The 20,730-nt window shown below is 39.7% G+C and overlaps 1 protein-coding gene across 2 annotated transcripts; it reads left to right on the plus strand.

The window, feature by feature from the left end:
• Positions 1-14,879: 14,879 nt before the first annotated feature.
• Positions 14,880-16,640, plus strand: LOC129778123 (putative high mobility group protein B1-like 1). Of its 2 annotated transcripts, none has more exons than XM_055784823.1 (3): positions 14,880-15,316; positions 15,664-15,767; positions 15,893-16,640. In XM_055784823.1, exons 2-3 carry the CDS (start codon positions 15,705-15,707, stop codon positions 16,196-16,198), a joined length of 369 nt encoding a protein of 122 aa, XP_055640798.1. In that variant the 5' UTR covers positions 14,880-15,316; positions 15,664-15,704; the 3' UTR covers positions 16,199-16,640. The 2 variants fall into 2 exon arrangements, with proteins under 2 accessions (XP_055640798.1, XP_055640808.1); XM_055784833.1 differs by having other exon boundaries at positions 14,880-15,249.
• The last annotated feature ends 4,090 nt before the right edge of the window (positions 16,641-20,730 follow it).

Below are 20,730 nucleotides of genomic sequence, written 5' to 3' on the forward strand. Positions count from 1 at the left end.
CTCGATCAATTTGAATAGGATTTTTAAACGGAATTTGATAGAATAGGCACTTATATGTAAATATGGGTTATGTAGAATAATCAAAAACATGAAAATATAAGGTATATCGGAGCTAGTTGAAACGATTTTTTCGAAGTTCAACTTACAAGTTATCTTAAAAAACCACTAATTCACTAAATTGTAATCTGTTTGGCAGCATATTCAAGGTATAACAGATGACTTTCGATAAAAAATAGTGATTCACACTGGATGTTTCGAAAACTATCAATTTTATAAATGTTTAGTTCTCATCAGGGCCCGAAATCTTCGAAGGTGAAAAATGAGGACCGACTCTACTGCCCATGATTGCATAGGAGACGTAATCGACAACACCATTAGTGTTGGGAAAACGCATTTTTGTTGTTTTTTGGCCTACAAGCATAACCATGCAAATTTCCGATTAAGTGATCTGTCCAGTTGAAGGATATTATCGGCAAAAAGAGGGCCTAGGTGATTTTGCGGATTATAACATATTTTTTTTACATTTGGAAAACGCTTGCGTCTATTTATGCGAACAATCAATCGTTTCAATGAACATTTGTCCGCATAGCTAGACGTAATCACCAGGCTGCTCTGTTTATAGCGTTAGTACTTACCGATAATAGTCACAACGTCTCCGTCACTAGTTTCAGTTGTTATCGGATAAAATCAAAAAGGTTTGGAAAAAAGTCACAAGAGGGTTGTGTCCGAGACACGACCGTATAGTTGACGTAGGATTTCGTTAGGTTATCTGCTGGTTTTGGATATGTTTGAAGAATTACATCGTTAAACTCTTTGATAATAATTTGGTTTTAATGCCTCGGTAGGAACAAAAGTTCCCCCTAATTTCATGTATTTGCAATGCCGATTCCCCCCAGGCAACATGGTTTTAATGTCTCTGTTAGGAAATACATTTCGGTAGAAACAAAAGTTTCCCCTACTTCCATGTATTTGCAATGCCGATTTCCCCCAGCCAGCTTGGTTTTGATGTCTCTGTTAGGGACCCGCCGAATGTGTCGTCAATTTCGACCAATCAAAAGTGGGGATTTCCGTTAGGATAGGGGTTGAGATTTTTCAATTGTTCGATAGTTAGTTTCATGACAAATATTATTTTCTTCAATATAAAAAATGTTATGGAGTGCCGGAATCGATTGACGCAAAAATTTCATCAATCCATCATGAAATGACTGAGCAAGGGACGTTTGAAATTGGACAATTTCCACGATGTGCTTGATTTTCGATTTTCAATTTGTACCCCAATATGTTCCCGAAAGACGTAATCCTACGTCAAAATTTAGAGAAATGTCTGAAAATGGGTGCTCTTGATTTGTTGCGAGTCTATGATAGTACTTTTCTTTAAGAATACTCTGGGATATGATAAGAATAGCAGGTTCGTGTTTTTTCAATTAATTAAATTTGTAAAGGCAATCTGCAATGTTGTTAATTTTAGCAACATAATTTACCGATATCACGATCAATCGCATAAAGATGGTGTAGTAACTTACTCCAACGGTAGGAGTAAATGCTGAGTATGTGGAATCATTTAATGTTGAATCCGAGGATTTATAATGCTAAGAACCAATTTTATTTGGATTTTACTACTGATCTGATTGTTTCGTTATGCAGAAATTTAATGCAGAAATTTAGGTAATTATAACAATCAAAAACACAATTGCTTCTCTTTGTTCATTGTGTACAGAAAATAGTAATTATATGAGCAGCGTTTCAATGGTTTCTTATATTCATCTATTAGGAAACACTAAGTAATAAGACATTATCGTGACAGACATGTTTAGACTCTACAAAGAATGTGATTCAAATGTAGATTTAGCTTATAGCGCATAATACTTATAATTGTTGATTGTCGAACGATGTATGAAAGCTGTATGGAACTACGTCTGTTATGCGGACAAACAGTGATTTTTCGGAAAAGTTTTTTCAAAATTGCTCAAATGTTTTCGAACAAAAAATGTTTGTTTGCATGTTGAGCAAACGTATTACATTTTGTAGAATGCGAAACAGCGAAAACCCCGATTTTGTTCATTTTGTCGTTTACGTCTCCTATACAAACATGGGCAGTCTACTCTCAGTAGCTTCGCATCGACTAGAACTGCTTCGGCAGTCGCCGGCAACAAAAAGTGACTTGACTAGAAAATGAATTGACTAGCGTTGACTAGCGAGGATGGCTGGTGAACTAGTCCAGTCAGTGGTTATTTTAACTGACTCGACTAATGAATACAAATCTGCCTCTTCATTCAACTGACTTCAATCCACACTTCCATTTCCCCCTGACACTAATCCATACCCGCGTACGCAATATTGTTTTTACGTCTATATAAAGAAGAACGAAAACATGATTGACCATTTTTTACATGTTATACAGAGAAGAGGGAGTCTAAAATTAAAAATTGTAAGGGGTTGTATCTAAGACAACCGCATATTTTCGACGTAGAACTACGCAATTATATTATGCAATCCACTTGTTTACCACTTCGAATATTATTTTAGAATGCATCGAAATTTTTGTAATAGATTATGTTCTTCGTTACAAATAAATTTGATGAACGTTCTTTTACGTTTGATGTGATGTCTAGGACTACCAAAATATTTCAACGGAAAAATTGTCAACGTTATTAACGTTAACTTTATTTCATAAAAACGTGACCTGTTTTCTGATTTTGCACCCTTCCTGAAAGACGTAGTTCTACGTCAAAAAAAAAGCGTTACATATCATTTGAAAGACCCCTAGTTTCAAAATTAACAAATTTTATTTGTATCATGTCTGCGTATTCATAAATGATGTAGAACATACTGAGGAACGAAAAATGAATGATTCTTTTTTTTCAATTTATCTTCATTAATTCATACAGCAATCACCGACAAATAACGTCCGGCATTTGCAGCAATGTTTAAAAAATAGTCGATGTCACTGGTTTCAACTTACCCCAGGTTTGCAAAAAACATGGGGTGAGTTCAAATGCTCAGAGCTATACAGAAAAAGATTTTTCAGTTTGGTTTCCAAAATCATTACAATTGATTATCCCTATTTGATTACCTGATGTGCGCGGATTGCGTTAAAGTTGCGATAGGACAGTTTGCCTTTTCGGTTGCGCGTGGCTGTTTTGTGCTTTTAGTTGCGTGCCGAAACGTGTTGCTGTTAGAAATCATGTCATGCAAAAACTTAGAAAAACTCAGAGCAGTTGATGGCAGGAGGGGAATGATCTCAGAAGTGGATAATTGAGACACAAATATGCTTTTTCGCACTGAAATCGAAATCGAAAAAAAAACTAAATGGATGATAACTTCGTCAAATATGCTTCTTTTCATATACCGCACAAAAACAGGTTTTACTGTACTTTTAAATGGTTTTATTTAGCATTACCTATTGCAAATATGTTTGTATGTTTATCTGTATCTGTTTATCTTTAAAATGTGATTTTTCACAAATAATTATGCTCTACTAGTTAAGCCCTTTCATTTGATACACATATTGATGGGGTTTTGATAAAATATGTAGTCAGCCATTTTGTAGCGGCCGCCAAATCGGATTTCCAAGATCATGGAATACGCAGTTTTATAACGACAGCAGAGATAAAGGCGTGTTCCATATTTCTGATCAATCGGTCAACAGGAAAGAGGTTAAAATTTTATTGATGTAACCTCTTTCCTGTTGACCGATTGATCAGAAATATGGAACACGCCTTTATCTCTGCTGTCATTATAAAACTGCGTATTCCATGATCTTGGAAATCCAATTTGGCGGCCGCTACAAAATGGCTGACTACATATTTTATCAAAACCCCATCAATATGTGTATCAAATGAAAGGGCTTAACTAGTAGAGCATAATTATTTGTGAAAAATCACATTTTAAATGTACTGTTGAAAAATCAATATCTTTATGTCGTCTATAGACAGTTCTTCTAGCATATCGTCCAGGTCTTCACTTGCGTATAGTTCTTCAATATCCTAATCGGAACTCGCACTATTTGATCGTCACTACTTTCCTCGCTTTAAGATTTACTATTACGCCGTCCGGTGAACAATTTGAGGATGAAAAAAAACACATGTTTGTCAATTTTTTTTTTTGTAAACAGGGGCTTATCCGTGTTGCGCAATTATTATTCTCATTCTCGGGAAAAAAACTTCCAACTTGCTTCTTCTTTTAGCTTTTTAACTACCAAGCGCAAAGAACGATGAAATCATGAACGTGAAAATCGGAGGTGCCAAATGTGATATAGTTTATGACGATTATTTTCCCACAAATGTGACATATGTTCTTAGTATAATATATTCACATAATTTTCGCAATCGATTGGAAAGAATATTCCATATTCTCCAATAAAGTTGCAGTTATTCATCGTCATCGAATACAGTATATAGAGCAAGTACATTCGGTTTAACTTCATGTTTTATTATCATTGGCAACACTGTACAATCCATTCGCTATCCAACTCTTGATGAGTAAAGTTCAGTGTCGGTATTGTGCGTTGCCACTTTTGCTACTGTGCTATTGGTACGAGTGAATCGTGTACGAGTGAAGGTCATTGCTGTCCGCTTTCGACCTGACCTTTTGTGAAGTGGAACGAAGGAACAAAGGAATAACGGCATAACGGGATCGCCATCGCGTGACTGTCGCAAACGGGATTCATCATCACGTGGCTGCGTAAGCTATTCTTGCGCTATTGTATTGTCTCCGTAGCGCGTAGCCTCTGTCTCTCCCTGATTAGGGCAGTAGAGTGCATTATTGGAACAACTTATATATTGAGGTACACATATTTATTATTAATATTATTATTCAATTCATTTGTTCATTGTTTAATATTATTATCATAATTTTTTTTTTGAGATTATTGTTAAAATCAATAATAAATTAGAAATAAGACAGAAATTTTTGTAAAATGGAGAATAGTGGAGGATCTCCGATAATGAATCTCATACAAGATCTGGGAAAAAACATAAACGAGTCCCTCATAAGGAAGATAATTCTTCTGGGGACGAATCCGCTCATCCTACCAAGCCCCCCTCTAAGAAAATTGCAAGCCTCCCTTCTCAACCCACTGTTACTTCCACTCCCCCTCTCCCATCATCGATTTCGCTTCCCTCTTCTGATGCTTCCGATCCAACCCAATCCTCGTCCTCGTCCTCATCCTCATCCTCGTCCTCGTCCTAGTCTTCCCCCTCTGTTGTCTCCACTCCACGTGTCAGAGTTTATCCAGAAGATGCACCTGGAACTGGCCCGTGGGTTGTTTTCCTCCGGCCAAAACCGAAAGGAAAAAACCTTAACGTGATTCAGATCATAAAAGATCTGGCCAGATAACTTCTGTATCTGATATTCGCAGGGTTAGACCGAACAAATTGCGAGTTGTCGTGAATGACCGGAAACACGCAAACGCTGGTGCCGCCCTCCCTGACTACGTTATGGTGGACAAATTGAGACTACCTGTGCGACTCTTCGTGCCAAAGCCCATGACTTGCAACAAATGCAAGTCAGTTGGTCACACTTCAGATTATTGTGCCAACAAGGAGCGCTGTGCCACTTGCGGAGAGCAACATGAGGGGAAATCCTGCAGTGCGACTGAACATAAATGTACATATTGCGGAGGATCCCCACACGCGCTCTCAGCTTGTGAAACTTACAAGAGTCGCTGGGAGAAACAGAAGCGCTCTTTAAAGGAACGCTCGAAGCGCATTTTTGCGGAAATTTTGAAGGGCGCTTCTCCACTGGCCCAACAACAACAACAACCAATCTCAACACACAATACCTTTTCCACGTTGCCAGTTGATGAAATGGAAGCGGACACAGCTAGCGGGGGCACACCGTTTATTTTCAAAGGGAATCCCCGGCGCAAAAATGTGACCACTCCCAAAGTTCAAGAACAAGTCCCCACGGTTATATCCTCTGTTAGCTTGCCTAAAAAATCGAGTGCAGCGGACAAGCAAAATCAGGTTCCTCCTGGCTTCCGTGGGAATATTTCATCTTCGAACGACCCAGCACTCGAGGGGACATCAAAAACCCCAACTGTCCCTATTTTTCCGTCCAGTTCAACTTCCCAATCGGGATTTATAAAGTTGTCTGACCTTTTGGATCAAATCTTCAAGTGTTTCAATGTTTCCGACTCCATCAGAACAATTGTCATGTCAATGCTTCCAGTATTGAAGACAATTTTGCAACAATTGATGCAAACATGGCCCCTCCTTGCAATGAGTATCTCTCTTGATGTCTAATTCAAATAGAGAGGTCGGAGATATCACTGTTTTACAGTGGAATTGTCGTAGTCTTATCCCTAAATTGGATACATTCAAACTTTTAATTCATAACTTCAATTGTGATGTTTTTGCTCTGTCCGAACCTTGGCTTTCTTCGCGAGATGATATCTCTTTCCACGATTTTAATATTATACGCTTGGACCGTGATGATAGATACGGAGGGGTGCTTTTGGGGATCAATAAGTGCCACTTATTTTTTAGAATTGACCTTCCACCTATTGGAGGGATCGAAGCTGTTGCTTGTCATGCAAACATCAGAGGCAAAGACCTCTGTATTGTCAGCTTGTTTTGGCCTCCGAGAGCTGCGGTTAGCCGCGAACAACTTGATGACATGTGCTCACTCCTTCCTGAGCCACGATTGATCTTGGGAGACTTCAACTCTCACGGAACTGCCTGGGGGAACAGTACGACGACAATCGTTCATTGTTGATATCTGACCTTTGTAACAGCTTCAATATGACCGTTTTGAACACTGGGGAAACAACACGTGTACCTAAACCTCCTGCTAATCCAAGTGCTCTTGACCTCTCGCTTTGCTCGAATTCACTATCGTTAGATTGCAAGTGGAATGTAATCCAGAACCCCAACGGTAGTGATCACTTGCCAATCAAAATTTCCATCACCATTGAGTCGAATTCTTCTGAATCTATAAACATGGCATATGACCTCACAAGACACATTGACTGGAAAAAATATGCGGACGCGATTGCTCTAGCCATCAATTCCAGAGATGGTTTGCCTCCATTGGAGGAGTATAACTTCCTTTCTCGTTTGATTTATGACAGCGCGGTTCGCGCTCAAACGAAACCCATCCCAGGTTCCACTATTCGTCGAAGGCCTCCCAATCTATGGTGGGATAGCCAGTGTTCCAAGCTTTATGTAGAAAAATCAAATGCATTTAAAGCTTTTCGGAAACGTGGAACCCCTGAAAATTTTCAAACGTATTTAGCCCTTGAAGATCAATTTAAAAACTTAATCAAAGGGAAAAAACGTGCTTATTGGCGAAATTTCGTGGGAGGTTTGTCACGAGAAACGCCAATGAAAAAATTATGGAAAGTGGCTCGAAACATGAGAAATCGCTCTTCAACGAATGAAAGCGAAAAATATTCACATCGATGGATTTTTAATTTTGCACGGAAGGTTTGTCCTGATTCCGCTCCTGTGCAAAAAATTGTTCGAGATATACCAAAAGGTAGGTGCGATCTTGATTCCGAGTTTTCGATGGTAGAATTCTCTCTTGCTCTGTTTTCATGTAACAATTCTGCTCCGGGATCGGATAGAATTAAGTTCAACTTGCTGAAAAACCTCCCTGATGTGGCGAAACATCGCTTGTTCAATTTATTCAATCGGTTTCTGGAGAATAATATTGTTCCAGATGATTGGAGACAAGTACGAGTTATAGCTATTCAAAAACCCGGAAAACCCGCGTCCGACTTCAATTCGTACCACCCAATAGCAATGCTGTCTTGTATACGGAAATTGTTGGAGAAAATGATCTTGTTTCGCCTTGATCGATGGGTTGAAACGAGTGGCCTACTCTCAGATACACAATATGGGTTCCGCAGGGGCAAGGGGACGAATGATTGTCTTGCGTTGCTTTTTTCAGAATTTCAAATGGCTTACGCCGAAAAAAAAAACAAATGGCTTCAGTATTCTTGGACATAAAGGGGGCCTTCGATTCTGTTTCAATAGAGGTTTTGTCGGACAAATTACACTCTCGGGGTCTTCCGCCTCTATTGAATAATATGTTATATAGCTTGCTTTGTGAGAAACATTTGAACTTTTCTCACGGAGATTCGGCAGTAAGTCGGGTCTCTTATATGGGCCTCCCCCAGGGCTCATGTTTAAGCCCTCTTTTGTACAACTTCTATGTAAGCGACATCGACAATTGCCTTACACAAAATTGCAGCCTAAGACAGGTGATGGAGTGGTGTCTGTCGTAAGATCAAACGAATCCGACCTGCAAGGACCCTTACAAGATACTTTGAACAATTTTTCAACCTGGGCCATTGGGCTAGAGATCGAATTCTCCATGGAGAAAACAGAGATGGTGGTTTTTTCTAGGAAGCATAGACCAGCAAAACCAAAGCTTCAACTTTTGGGTAAACCGATCACTCATGCTATGTCATTCAAGTATCTTGGGGTCTGGTTCGACTCCAAACGTACTTGGGGGGGCCATATTAGGTATCTGAGTAAAAAATGCCAACAAAGAATAAACTTTCTCCGTACAATTACCGGCACCTGGTGGGGAGCCCATCCAGAAGATCTTATAATGTTGTATCGAACAACTATTCTCTCAGTGATGGAGTATGGCAGTTTCTGTTTCCAATCAGCTGCCAAAACACACCTCATTAAACTCGAGCGAATTCAGTATCTTTGTCTCCGTATTGCGTTGGGATGTATGCCCTCAACGCAGTGTTTGCCAAATGATCCACTCATTGAAAAAATCGCTTTCGTTCGTTCAAATATGATCTTTCAGGAAACATTTCCCCCAGCGGTATTCTATTATTGTTATGTGCTGCAAATCACGACACAAAAGAGAACGAGACAACTCTGCATCGGCTCGCACTTCATTGCACACCAGCATGCAAGCAAAGCTATCATATACGCTTTCAGTGCAGAAAGCTTGTTTTCTTCTTTGCCTCTAACATATGCATACCGACCTCTCCATGCATCATGAAACAGCAGGATCGTACGGACAACGCAAAGCGAAAGATTCATATTCAGCTAATGTAGCAGATCCTGATTTTTAAGTCTCAGAGAGTGCAAACTATATGATTATTTAGCTCGATAGAGGCTAAGGGAAGGGTAGTCAGATTATATTTTCCATTTTTAACGCCGCTATCCCTTGAAATGTGTATATTCATATAGACCGCATAGTTTTACTAGCAACACCGCTCCAGTGAGAAGCAAAAACTCTCGCGTTTTATCTCTTTTCCCATTCGCTGCTCTCCGCAAATGGTGACGTAATGATGACGTAATTTTCTTGTATCATTTATTGCTTTACACTTGTCTGTGCAGTGGGTTTCGCTATAGTAAAATGAGACGATATATGCGGTTCAAACTTGTATGCAGGCTTCGAAAATAGTGTGCCATGTTTGATACAACTCGAATATGCAAACAACAGTCTTCGTTCCTCTCTTAGTTTAATCACTAAATGTTACAAAAGTGATTGCTGACATTCATACAAGTATCTGAATGATCCTCTCATATTTGGTTATATGTTCGTGAGAGTTCACTTGCATGACACATTGTGTATCATTTGATTTTGATCGAAATCCAAACACTGCCTCAACGCATACCATGAGTCTCGAGGTTTTGGCAGGCCTACTCCCACTAAAAGATCGCTTTAATTTATTATCTCCTTGGTTCTTCATCCGGTGTAAGGTCATGAACCCATTGGTGATCGGAAATTTTGAGCAGCTGATCGGGCTAAATTTTCATTCTGGATTCATGACTTCATATCATGAATTCATCTCCATGCAGGTTGATCCTTCTTCGTATATTCCCAACCGTGTTTGTTTCCCTGACTACATCAATTCCTCCGTGCATTTTGATCTGTCCATGAAGCAAGATATCTATGGATATTCAGATTACCAACGATCGAGGATCGCTCCAACGATCTTCGATGAAAAGTATGGGGGTATCAATTGTGATAATATGTTCTTTACTGATGGGTCCACTATAAACGAGTCCACAGGATTTGGAGTGTTCAACGAATTGTTTAGCACCTCACACAGTCTTCAGAATCCTTGCTCAGTGTATATTGCTGAATTGGCAGCAATTCATTGGGCGCTGGACAGCGTCGCCTCACGACCTGTTGAATACTATTACATTGTAACGGATAGTCTTAGCTCTGTCGAAGCTATCCGTTCAGTGAGGCCGGAAAAGCACTCGCCGTACTTCCTTGAGGGAATACGAGAAATTTTGAGTGCTTTATCCAGACGCTGTTATGGCATTACCTTTATCTGGGTCCCTTCACATTGCTCAATTCTGGGTAATGAGAGGGCTGACTCATTAGCAAAGGTGGGTGCGATTGAAGGCGACATTTATCAGCGTCAAATCGCCTTCAATGAATTTTATTCTTTAGTCCGTAAAAAAACAATCGCTAACTGGCAGCGCAAGTGGAACGAAGATGAATTGGGTCGGTGGTTTCACTCGATTATCCCTAAGGTTAGCCTTAAACCATGGTTCAAAAGTCTGGACTTGAGTCGGGACTTTATTCGCGCCTTCTCTAGACTCATGTCCAATCACTGTTCGTTAGATGCGCTACTCTTTCGTATTAATCTTGCCGACAGCAATATCTGTGTTTGTGGTCAAGGTTACCACGACATCGAACACGTTGTTTGGTCGTGCGAGGGATATGTTGTTGCCAGATCGAATTTAGAAAACTCCCTTCGGGCCCGAGGAAGACAGCCCAATGTGCCGGTGAGAGATGTGTTGGTTCGGTTAGACCTTGATTACATGTCCCATATATATGTTTTCCTTAAAGCTATAGATCGTCGTGTGTGATTGTCCCTACATCCTTATACCCTCCTTTCCTTCCTGTGCGGGTAATTCGTCCCCTTGCTATAAATAGTAGAATAAGTTGAAATGTAAATACACTATAGATATACGAATAGATTTATGAAATGAGTGCTCATCAACATTGTTACAATTTCCTTATATCCCATCCTTCTCCTAAAAATATGTCACCCTTCTAAACTCGAGTACACCGCGAGTAATCGGTTTTCCACCTTACTAACCATAGATGTAAGAAAATTGTTTATATATATAGCTTTAAAATTATATTCAAGAATTCGGCTCCTTTAAACTTAAGTAACTGAGCCTGTAAAAATAAACGAATTAATAAAAAAACAACAATGTACAATTGGCTGAAAAATTATTTCTATAAGTTTTCTAATCAGCAGTCAGTTGAATTCATTCGGATTCAACAGAAAAGAAGTCCTGAATCGAACCCGAATTTATTATTATCGTCGCCCACTTATTTCTCTAGCGCACCGACAGTTGAATTTGGGCCCCGCAAGAAACTCGACCGGATAACCCTGGGCGAGACGGCGCCAGTGGTTGTGTGGTTAGCGTAACAGCCTCACAATCCGATCGGCCTGGGTTCAATCCCAGCTGGCGTCGTTGGGATTTTCTGAGGCGAAAAATCTCTGGTTACGTCTTCCTTCGGAGGGGAAGTAAAAGAAGTTGGCCCGGCTCATGAGTTGTTGAGTTTGATAGGTAGGAACAGGTGGAGTCGCCTCCCTGTTGTCGGTGATTGGCACTAAAGTGGCGGAAATAGGCCGACGAAAAATAAGCGAAGATAAAAAAAAAACCCTGGGCGACGAAAGTGTTAATATGTTAATATTCGAAGCGAAACAGATCGAATGAAATGTAAAAACAACTCGAACGGAATACAGAATGGAATTTTATCAAGTCGTTCGAAATATTTCGAATCGAATTCTCGTGGTTACCAATCGAATCGGAAATTCTCTAAGATTTGTTTCTGTTTAAAAAATTCAATCAAACCTCATGTCCTGTATATCACATTACACGAGAACAGGAAGGATAAAAGGATTGAAATTCAGAAATTCCCATATGAAAGTAGCCTAGATTAAACTGATCGTGAGATGGACAAATATTTCCTTTAGACGGATATCAAAATTATAAAAAAATAACTAGAGAAAAATTTAAAAACAGTATCTTGTGAATGCTTTGCAATGATAGACTCATTTTTTCCTTGTTTGAAACTTATCACTTTTTTCAATATTCTTTCATTCAAAGAATGTCTTCAAAACAGCATCATTGAAATATCTATTACGTAAAAAAAAACAATGGCCTTATTCGTTACAAGTATCATCTTGATTCGGGTCTTGTCCACCGATTGCGAATGTCTGAATTACAAAAACCAGCTCTGCAATGTTAGAAAAACTTTACAGCTATTATATTATACTCGAAATGTCAACAAATCAATGTTATATATAATCATAATAATGAATCGATTGATTGAATAATTATCGTTCTTTCTAATAAGAGATTATTAACACTAAATGTACCGATGTTTCATGTATACCTATCCCTACCACAGCAGGTCAAGTGACCCTTTATAAATAGTTAGTGAACAATAACTCGATTTATTGAGTTTTGTTGAGAAACGTGGCATAGCATATTTCTCCTGTATATTTCGACATTTTGGGATAACAATTATTAGCAAAATATAGAAATTACAACTTTTGACACGCAAAATAGCACTGTAGCTTGGAATGGTTACTGTTAGCTCGCTTGGATAGTCAGCAATACAATTAGTTCTGATCATTCACTATTCATTCACAAATACAACAAAATATATAAAGCAACAGCAAAAAATGTGTAATGCAATGGTTTTGTATCACAACCATACATACAAATCTCTCTGAAACCATATAAATGATTGCAAGGGTCAAATGACCCTTTGCGGTAGTTAGGGCAGATTACATATATTTCTCAGTAAAAAAAAATAACAAGAGAGGAGTAAACACTGAAAAATACATTTGATGTATGTTTTAGGAAAAGTAGTGTAGGCAAATGATGTTGTAACAATGTAATTTGCAAGAAAATTTTGACTAAAAGTTGAAATAGGGTCATTTGAGCCCTCGTGATATGTTTAGTGTTAAGTGGCCTGCATTGCCATTTTATAGTGTTGTTAGTGTAATCCTAAGAACAGACACAAAAAATGTATATTCATTCAGGACAATCGGAAGTAGACCTTTAACCACGTTTCAATTGGCCTTAGTCCTTAATTACATCGCATAGCGAATTTACCTAATCCAAATAAACAAATTTATGTTCTCTGGAAACGTCAGAATTTCGTTCTAAAAATGGCACCAGGCGGATAATTTGCTGTTTGTTTGACTTTTCTTTCTAAAAAGCAAGAAAAGATTCAAAATGTTAGCATAAAAGCTAAATTAATACGAAATTAAACATACTCCATTCCGCGTGACTAGCCTTCACCACCTAAAACACAAGTGACAAATACTCTCTCTCTCTCTCTTTCTCTCTCTCTCTCTCTCTTTCTCTCTCTCTCTCTCTCTCTCTCTTATTATGAACTTTGAAATGTTCTTATAAAAACTGGACAGCTCAAACTATCGTATTGAAGCACAATAAATAAACAAACGACTTCTTTGAACTAAATTAACGTTAAATGTACTTTATTCTAAGCATTCAACAATGTATGAACATATCTTGTTGGAACTCTAACTGTTTGTGTTACAACGAAATATATTTAAGGTGGTTTTAAGGGGGTATTCTAGTGTAGAGACACGAATTTTGGACGTTTTTTCGAGCTCCGTAGAAATAAAACGAAAATTAATTTAAAAAAATTGAAATTAAAATTATACTATCCATTATATCATTATTAGTTCATCTATCTTTTAACAATAAAACAAAAATAGAACGATGAAAAAATATTCTTAATTAGAATAGTTACACGATGATGATGTGATGGGGTTAAAAAAAAAGTTGTGCCATGGCGTACACGATTCCAGCTCTTCGTAAGATCCTCGGACAAGCCAAAAACATCTTTTTTTGACAAAATGGCGGCCGTTAAAAAAGGGGTTCAGAACGTTTTTTCTCACGTTTCCCGATCTATTAAAAATAGTTTGAAAAAACTAGTTTCGAGAAAAAAGCGTTTGAAGTTTATTGTTATGGCCGTACCAGATTAGATACCGTATCACTAAAATGGCAAGTTAGAACTTGGTAAATAATTGGAGTTTCGATAAGTCTTTTCTAGAGTATATTCTTGAACGCCTAAACTACACAAATATGAACAATTTTTTTAATTTTTTTTTCCAAATTTCTAGACTAGAATACTGCCTTAAAGTAGTTGGACAGAGTGTATTGTTTAGGCGTTTCTCAGGTTGCTTATAAATTTTCTTCGTCATCGGATGTTCTAATATGTAATAAGGATACAAAAGTAGGATGAATCAAGGAAAGAACCCTCGACACGGTCGTCTTGTATTGATATACATTCGAGTTTCGTACCGCCAGACTACGCGCTCACAAAATCGCATCACCCTCCGCAATGAATCTTGATTTTTACCCCTTCCCACTAACAATTATCCACGCTAGAGAGACAATCCCTCTGGCGGTGAATAGTCTACTAACATTCCTTCCTTTTCTCTGGTGACTGTAACGACGTGACCAGCGACAATTAAAAGTTCGAATCACCGAAACTTGCACACTGAGAAGACTTGCTCCTTCAAGCGTCATTCAGTGTGTAATTTTGCTGTTTCAGGTCAATCGTGAGAAGTAACTATGAAGTGTACTGTCTACCCAAGCTCAAATTCTCGCGTAGACTAGCTAGAAATAACCATCCATTCCTTCATAGGACGTCGTCCCATATTTGTGCCACCTATCCTAACTCGCCAATTACAAGACAAATTTCGCACAGAACCACACACACACACACATAAACACTCGCATACAATCCCTCTCCTGCAGTGAGCATTTCCATCCCAAGCACCGCACACAGTGGGAGAAGTTTTTCTCACCCAAGCTTTCACACGTATCCTTTTTGGCAACGTTATATCGCACACGACGCCGTTCGAGGGGTGCGTGCGTGCTCGTACTCATACCGAATCCGTCTACCGACACAGATACACGATGTGTGGCCAACCCCTGGTGTGTGGATAGATTTGAGAAAGCGGTAGCGCGAATAAAATGGTGTACAAGGCGGAGAAAAAATAAATACACACACACACGGTCGAATAAATGATCGTGGAGGAGCTTTGTGCGTCGCAAAGCGAGGAAAATTTTCATCCCCTCTCCCGGAAAAGCTCCGCTGCGCGCGGGTGTAGCTGTGGTTGTGGAGGAAAAAGTCTCCCACAGATCTCCGTGAGCTGTGCTGTGTTGTGTGTATCGCCCGTACGCGCGAGGAGGACATAAGAATTATTTCTCCAGTCGAGAACTTCTTCGGAACAATCCTCGCCAGATAGTAAAGGTAAGCCTTTCTGGAAAGACGATTTCTACCAGAGGACGCGGTGGGCGGATTTTTTGAAAATTCAAAGGTAATAGAAGTCTAGTGATAAGAAGTGTAGAATCAAAGAAAAGTTCAGATTTTTCACTGGCGGTGTGAACCGTTTTTGTGATTCTGTGACGGAAATACATTTGGATTATTGGATTTTTCTCCCTTTCTCCGATGAACTGAGAGATTGCTGAAATGGCGAATGGCGTCCTGTCGAGAACGCTTTCCTGTGTGGATCAGTGTGCGGGGTTGAAATGATGCTGCGAGTTCAAATCTTGATTTTTTCCCCGTGAAATATTTTGTTACACTCCAGTGAAAAACATCCAACTCGAAGTTCGCGAAAGAAGGAAATTAACGATTCGCATTCCCTTTTCTAACGCCTATTTCCAGTGCAATAAAAGGTCAGACCGGGAATAACTCAGGAAAGCAAAATGTCGGACACAGAGGTTGTTGAACCGAAAAAGGGTCGAGGCCGCCCTGCCAACCCCGAAAAGGTATTGTTTTGTAATGGTTTACGCACGGCTTCAAACAAACTAACAAGCACGCTCCTTCCCCTATTTGTTTTCTCTCACTTCGTTGCTTTACTTCCTGGCACCCTTTTCCGCATCCCACCCTACAGAATAGCGTCGCCCCGAAGAAGCGAGCCCGCGCCGCATCACCAAAAGACAAAGTCGAGGAGAAGGAAAAGGAAAAGGATAAGGCGCTCGCTTCGGACGAGGAACCCTCGCCAAAGCGCGGCCGAGGCAGGCCCAAGGGAACCTCGAAAAAGGCCGCGAAAGCAAAGAAACCGGAGGCCAAAAAGGGACGCGGAAGAGGCAAAAAGAAACCCGCCAAGGACGAATCCAGTGAGGAGGAAGATGAGGAGGACGAGGACGAGGAGGAGAACGACAGCGAAGACAACGAGGAGAATGATGAATCCGACTAATCCTAACAAAAATCTAATCTGTATTATTGAGCCACCGTAATTTGAAGTGCGAAGTTTTTCGTATTAACAGGAAGTATCATTAAACAAACCAACCAATGAAAAGAAAAAAAAAGTTTTCTTAATTGCATCATAAACTGAACAAAACTATGGAAGCACAGTGTCAAAAAGGAAGGCGCATACGTTTGCCCGGGGTTATTCGAGCAAACTCAGAGCGAGAGAAACGCGTGAGTCCCGTTTTTGACTGGATTACGCACATTCCGTACGTCAACACTTTTTCAATGTAACATTATTGTTCAATGTAACTGAATCTTTATTAAGTTCCGTCATCATAATGAAGAGCAAAAACATACAAAACAAAATAATAATAGAAACACACATTTTAATACATAACTCTTTCGGCATTAGTAGTGAAATAAACAAAGGATAAGTTAAAACAATCATACGAATCTGCGTTTCATTTTTTCTATCTTTTGATCGTTAAAATGATCATCTTCAATTGATGGCGCATGACTACTTGTTTTTGAATGCGTTGCTAAGGATGCGTCGCCTCTTCAGTACTGGACAATAGTTGATCGAATAGTGCTTCGAATATTGAATAGATAGCGAAAAATTTAAAATAACGTATGGCTGCGAAACCGTTTTTTTTTACGTAGAACTACGTCTTTCCGGAAGGGTGCCAAATCAGAAAACAGACGCTTACAATTCGCTAACCTCGTAACGGTTTAAATTCATTAAAACTGAAAGAACTTCCTTTTTTCTCAAACATTTGTTCTGCCGATTTGTATGCTAACCCTACCCGTATTTCGAATGCTTAAAGCTCGAACATTTCTTAACAGATCGGAAAGATGTTTTCATCAATTGATAGGAAATATTTCTACGCGTCTATCATAATTAATAAAATGTTATTTATCATGAGATGAACAACTGAATAACTGTAAAATGTCAAGCGTTATCCAAACGCACTAACTGCCAAGTTTTGTTTGTCCCGATTTACGGTTTCCCCAACACAGACTTCAAAATCGATGTACCTAGGGAAATCCGCTTTGTCAAAACATGCAAGTCGGGGGTATTTTTTTCCCACAGAGCTGTGTTTTTTTGACGTAGGACTACGTCTAACCGGAAGATATAGGGGGTGAAATGGAAATCTAGGCACTAAACAAGTAGGAAAAAATGCAAGATTTGGAACGCTTATAACTCGAGCATTTCTCAATAGATCGCAAAGGTTTTTGCATCAATTGATAGGAAATATATCTACGCATCTATCATAACGAATAACATTTCATTTTTCTTGAGATAAATAATTAAATAATTGTGAAATATCAAGCATTGTCAAAATGCACTATGTGCCCATTTTTGATTGGTCCATTTTATGCTCCTCAAATCGTACCGACCAAAACGGGCAACCAGAGCAGCAGCGAAATAGAATGAAGCACGATTGGGAAGGAAAAAGAAAAAAATGAACGAAACATTGGTCGCAGTCTCACACATGCGTAACTCTCGAGCCAGCCAGTCAGCTTAAAAATCCCCGCTCCGCTGCCGTAACGATCATTCTTTGTGTGGACACCGACTGGACAACATCGTTGCTGGACGAGCTGGACGGCGAAGGATCGACTGCCTTTCTCAAGGCAAGAGGCCGGAGGTGGTAGCGCTGGAGTAGAGTAGCGTAGAGTTTTCGAAGGGCCTTTCTCAAGGCTAGAGACGAATGAAGTGCAAAAGTTTAAAGTCTCTATAATTCAAGACCTTCCTTCCGTAACGATCATTCTCATCCAAACCGTACACCACATCGGTTCGCATCACAACACATCAACAAACCAACCCAAGCAGCCATGCCTGGACATGGTAAAGGAGGAAAAGTGGAGGGAAAGGCAAAATCCGCTCGAACCGTGTTGATCTGGAGTTCCCCGCAAGGGTAGCTAGGCCGAGCGCGTTAGTACCAGTGCACCAGTCCACCTAGCCGGCGTTATATAGTTTCGGCCACCGAAGTGATCGAGTTAGCTGGCAAAGCTGCTCGCGACGATAAGAAAACCCGCATTCGGAACAGAACACATTCGGTTCGGTGGACATCAAGACAACAGGCAGTTGCAGCGAGTGGCGAGTGGCAAACGCAACCGCAAAACGGCATCAAGTAGCAGAAGAAAAAAGTTTGTTCTTTATACAAACTGCTTTGGTGGCAAATCCAGAACAAGGCGGCATCGAGGGCGTTCGAAATGGTTTTTTTCAAAACCACGAGTACTAAGTTTTCTAAATTGGAACCATTCCATAAAACAAGGCGCTTTTCAGGGCCATTAAACCTTCCAAAAAAGAGTTTAGGAAATACAGTTCAATGCTTTCTAAAACAATATCCAAAATAATAATAAAACACAAATTGATTTTTTCATGATTTGTTTGCCAGGATATGATGAGTATGTGAATTTGGCAGTTGTTCTGAGCTTATTGATTTTCACCAATTCTTAAATTGCTTCTAGATTGAAAGTACAGTAATTTACACTTATCTCGACATTTAGCTAATTGGACGGACCTGTAATGCGACATATTTAGTTTTACATTTTTGTAAACATAGAGTTCGGGGTCCAAATTATGACCCCACATTGAAAGTCGACACTGTACCACTGTCATCGCAAATGTTCAATTACAGGTTAAAATTACCTCCAATCCGATACTGAGTGGTGGTAATGCGACGTGCCATTGAATGTAATTTACTGTAAAATATGTCACAAGCTGGATGGGAAGAAATTTTCCAACTGTGAAAGCTGGGGCGAGTGGCAAATGCAATCGCTAAACAGAAAGGTTTAGCCGAACAAGATGGGGATATCGAGTGATAACAAAACAATAAACTCTTTAGATTGAAGATAATTTTGTGATCCTGAAAAGGACCCTTTTTAGCCTGCATGTGAATCCAACGAGCGAACAAATCGTAATGAATGTATTTTTTCATGTTTCTTTGTTTTTAAGAGGCTTTAAACTTTGCAGTTCATTCGCCTCCAGCCCAGTGAAGAGCCACAATAAAACCAGTCCAGAGGGGACTGGCGAAAGGGAAACCAACAAAATCACTCATCAGACCTGTCCGCTCGACTCTCGGTTAAAGAAGAAGGTAGGAAGGGATCCTATGCTTCATAAGATATTTAATATATGCTGTAAAGAAAAGTAAAAATTTACTGATCCGAGGACCAAAGCAGTAACGAAGCACAAGTGACCCAGCGAAGGGCGTGTTCCAAAGCCAAAAAACAAAAAGGCCCTTCTCAGGAGGATAGGAAGGAAAGGAGTGGAAAGGATTTGGGTGGGATTAGTGGATTGGGAGGGGGTGGGAGTGGTATGGGAAGGAAAGAGGGGAGGAGTAGGTGTGGGGTGGGGTGAAATGAAATGAAATACAGTTTGAATAGATAATAAAATATAGTGGTTTTGAATTTAATGGTATATAGTATAGCTGAAAAATGGAGAGGTTTATTTAATGAATTTATTCTCCTTGGTGAGTGTGGCTGTAGGAATAGGAAGTTGATTAAAGTATAATGTAATGGATAGAAGATAGATGTGGGTATGAAAGTATATATTATATTATTTGTTATTTAATATTATTGAATGCGTGTATATACATGTATGAATACCTTCCTTCCGACCCGTACATACATGTGTATACACACATAAACACGCATACATGACTGTGAAGTGGCGAACTTTAATAAGCACTTTCCAAGGTATTTAGTATTTCGGTTTAGATTTTACCAAAGAAGTCGGTTTCTTTCAGAAACGCAATTAAATTGGTTTCTTGGGTCTCGTCTCTACTGAGGATATCTCGGAGACTCTGACCTATGTTGTGTCGGACTCGAGCATCTTTGGTATGTTGACATTCAAGTAAAAGATGGCTAACGGAAACCGGAGCTTCGTTGCAAGCACATTGGGGTTTTTCGGCTCTGCAGAACAAGTGTGAGTGGGTGAAGTTAGTGTGCCCAATTCGAAGACGGGTAAGGACTTGCCTTTCCCTACTATTGAGGCGGTCATCCCAAGGGAGAGTGGAATTTTTAATTTTATGAAGATGAGTGGGACGGCTGTTTATCCAGCCTATGTCCCAGCTTTCACGGACTTGCTGTTTTACCCAGCGGACAATGTCAGATGGAGGACAGGGCATGTCTGGGGGATCTATTTTGCTGCCCTTGCCGGCCAGTATGTCGGCGGCTGTGTTTCCACGGATTCCTGAGTGACCAGGAACCCAGCAGAAGGAGATGTTTTTATTTGAAGCAGCCTCTTCTGTTTGCTTAATCCATGGGTGTTTGCTGTTTCCACTCAGAAGATCGTGGAGACAGCTAGCTGAGTCTGAGAATATTGTGGTAGGAAGAAACTCATGGGTGCATTCTTGGGTAGCTATTAAAAAGGCGAAAGCTTCCGCACTGAAGATGGAGCATTGCGGTGGAAGAGAAAAGCTACCAGTGTATCTACTCTCAAAGACTCCACATCCAACTCCATCGGCACTGACTGAACCATCTGTGTATACCTGGTGGTTGATTTGAAAATTGGATGCAACGAGGTTATTGAAGCAG

The sequence above is a fragment of the Toxorhynchites rutilus genome, chromosome 1 (genome assembly GCF_029784135.1).
Source record: "Toxorhynchites rutilus septentrionalis strain SRP chromosome 1, ASM2978413v1, whole genome shotgun sequence".
Lineage (NCBI taxonomy): Eukaryota > Metazoa > Arthropoda > Insecta > Diptera > Culicidae > Toxorhynchites > Toxorhynchites rutilus.

Excerpts from the sequence above, each read along its gene's own strand:
- LOC129778123 (XM_055784823.1), top strand. The coding sequence starts at position 15,705 with ATGTCGGACACAGAGGTTGTTGAACCGAAAAAGGGTCGAGGCCGCCCT. Across the intron at positions 15,768-15,892 it reads GCCCTGCCAACCCCGAAAAG|AATAGCGTCGCCCCGAAGAA; the intron begins GTATTGTTTTGT and ends CCCACCCTACAG.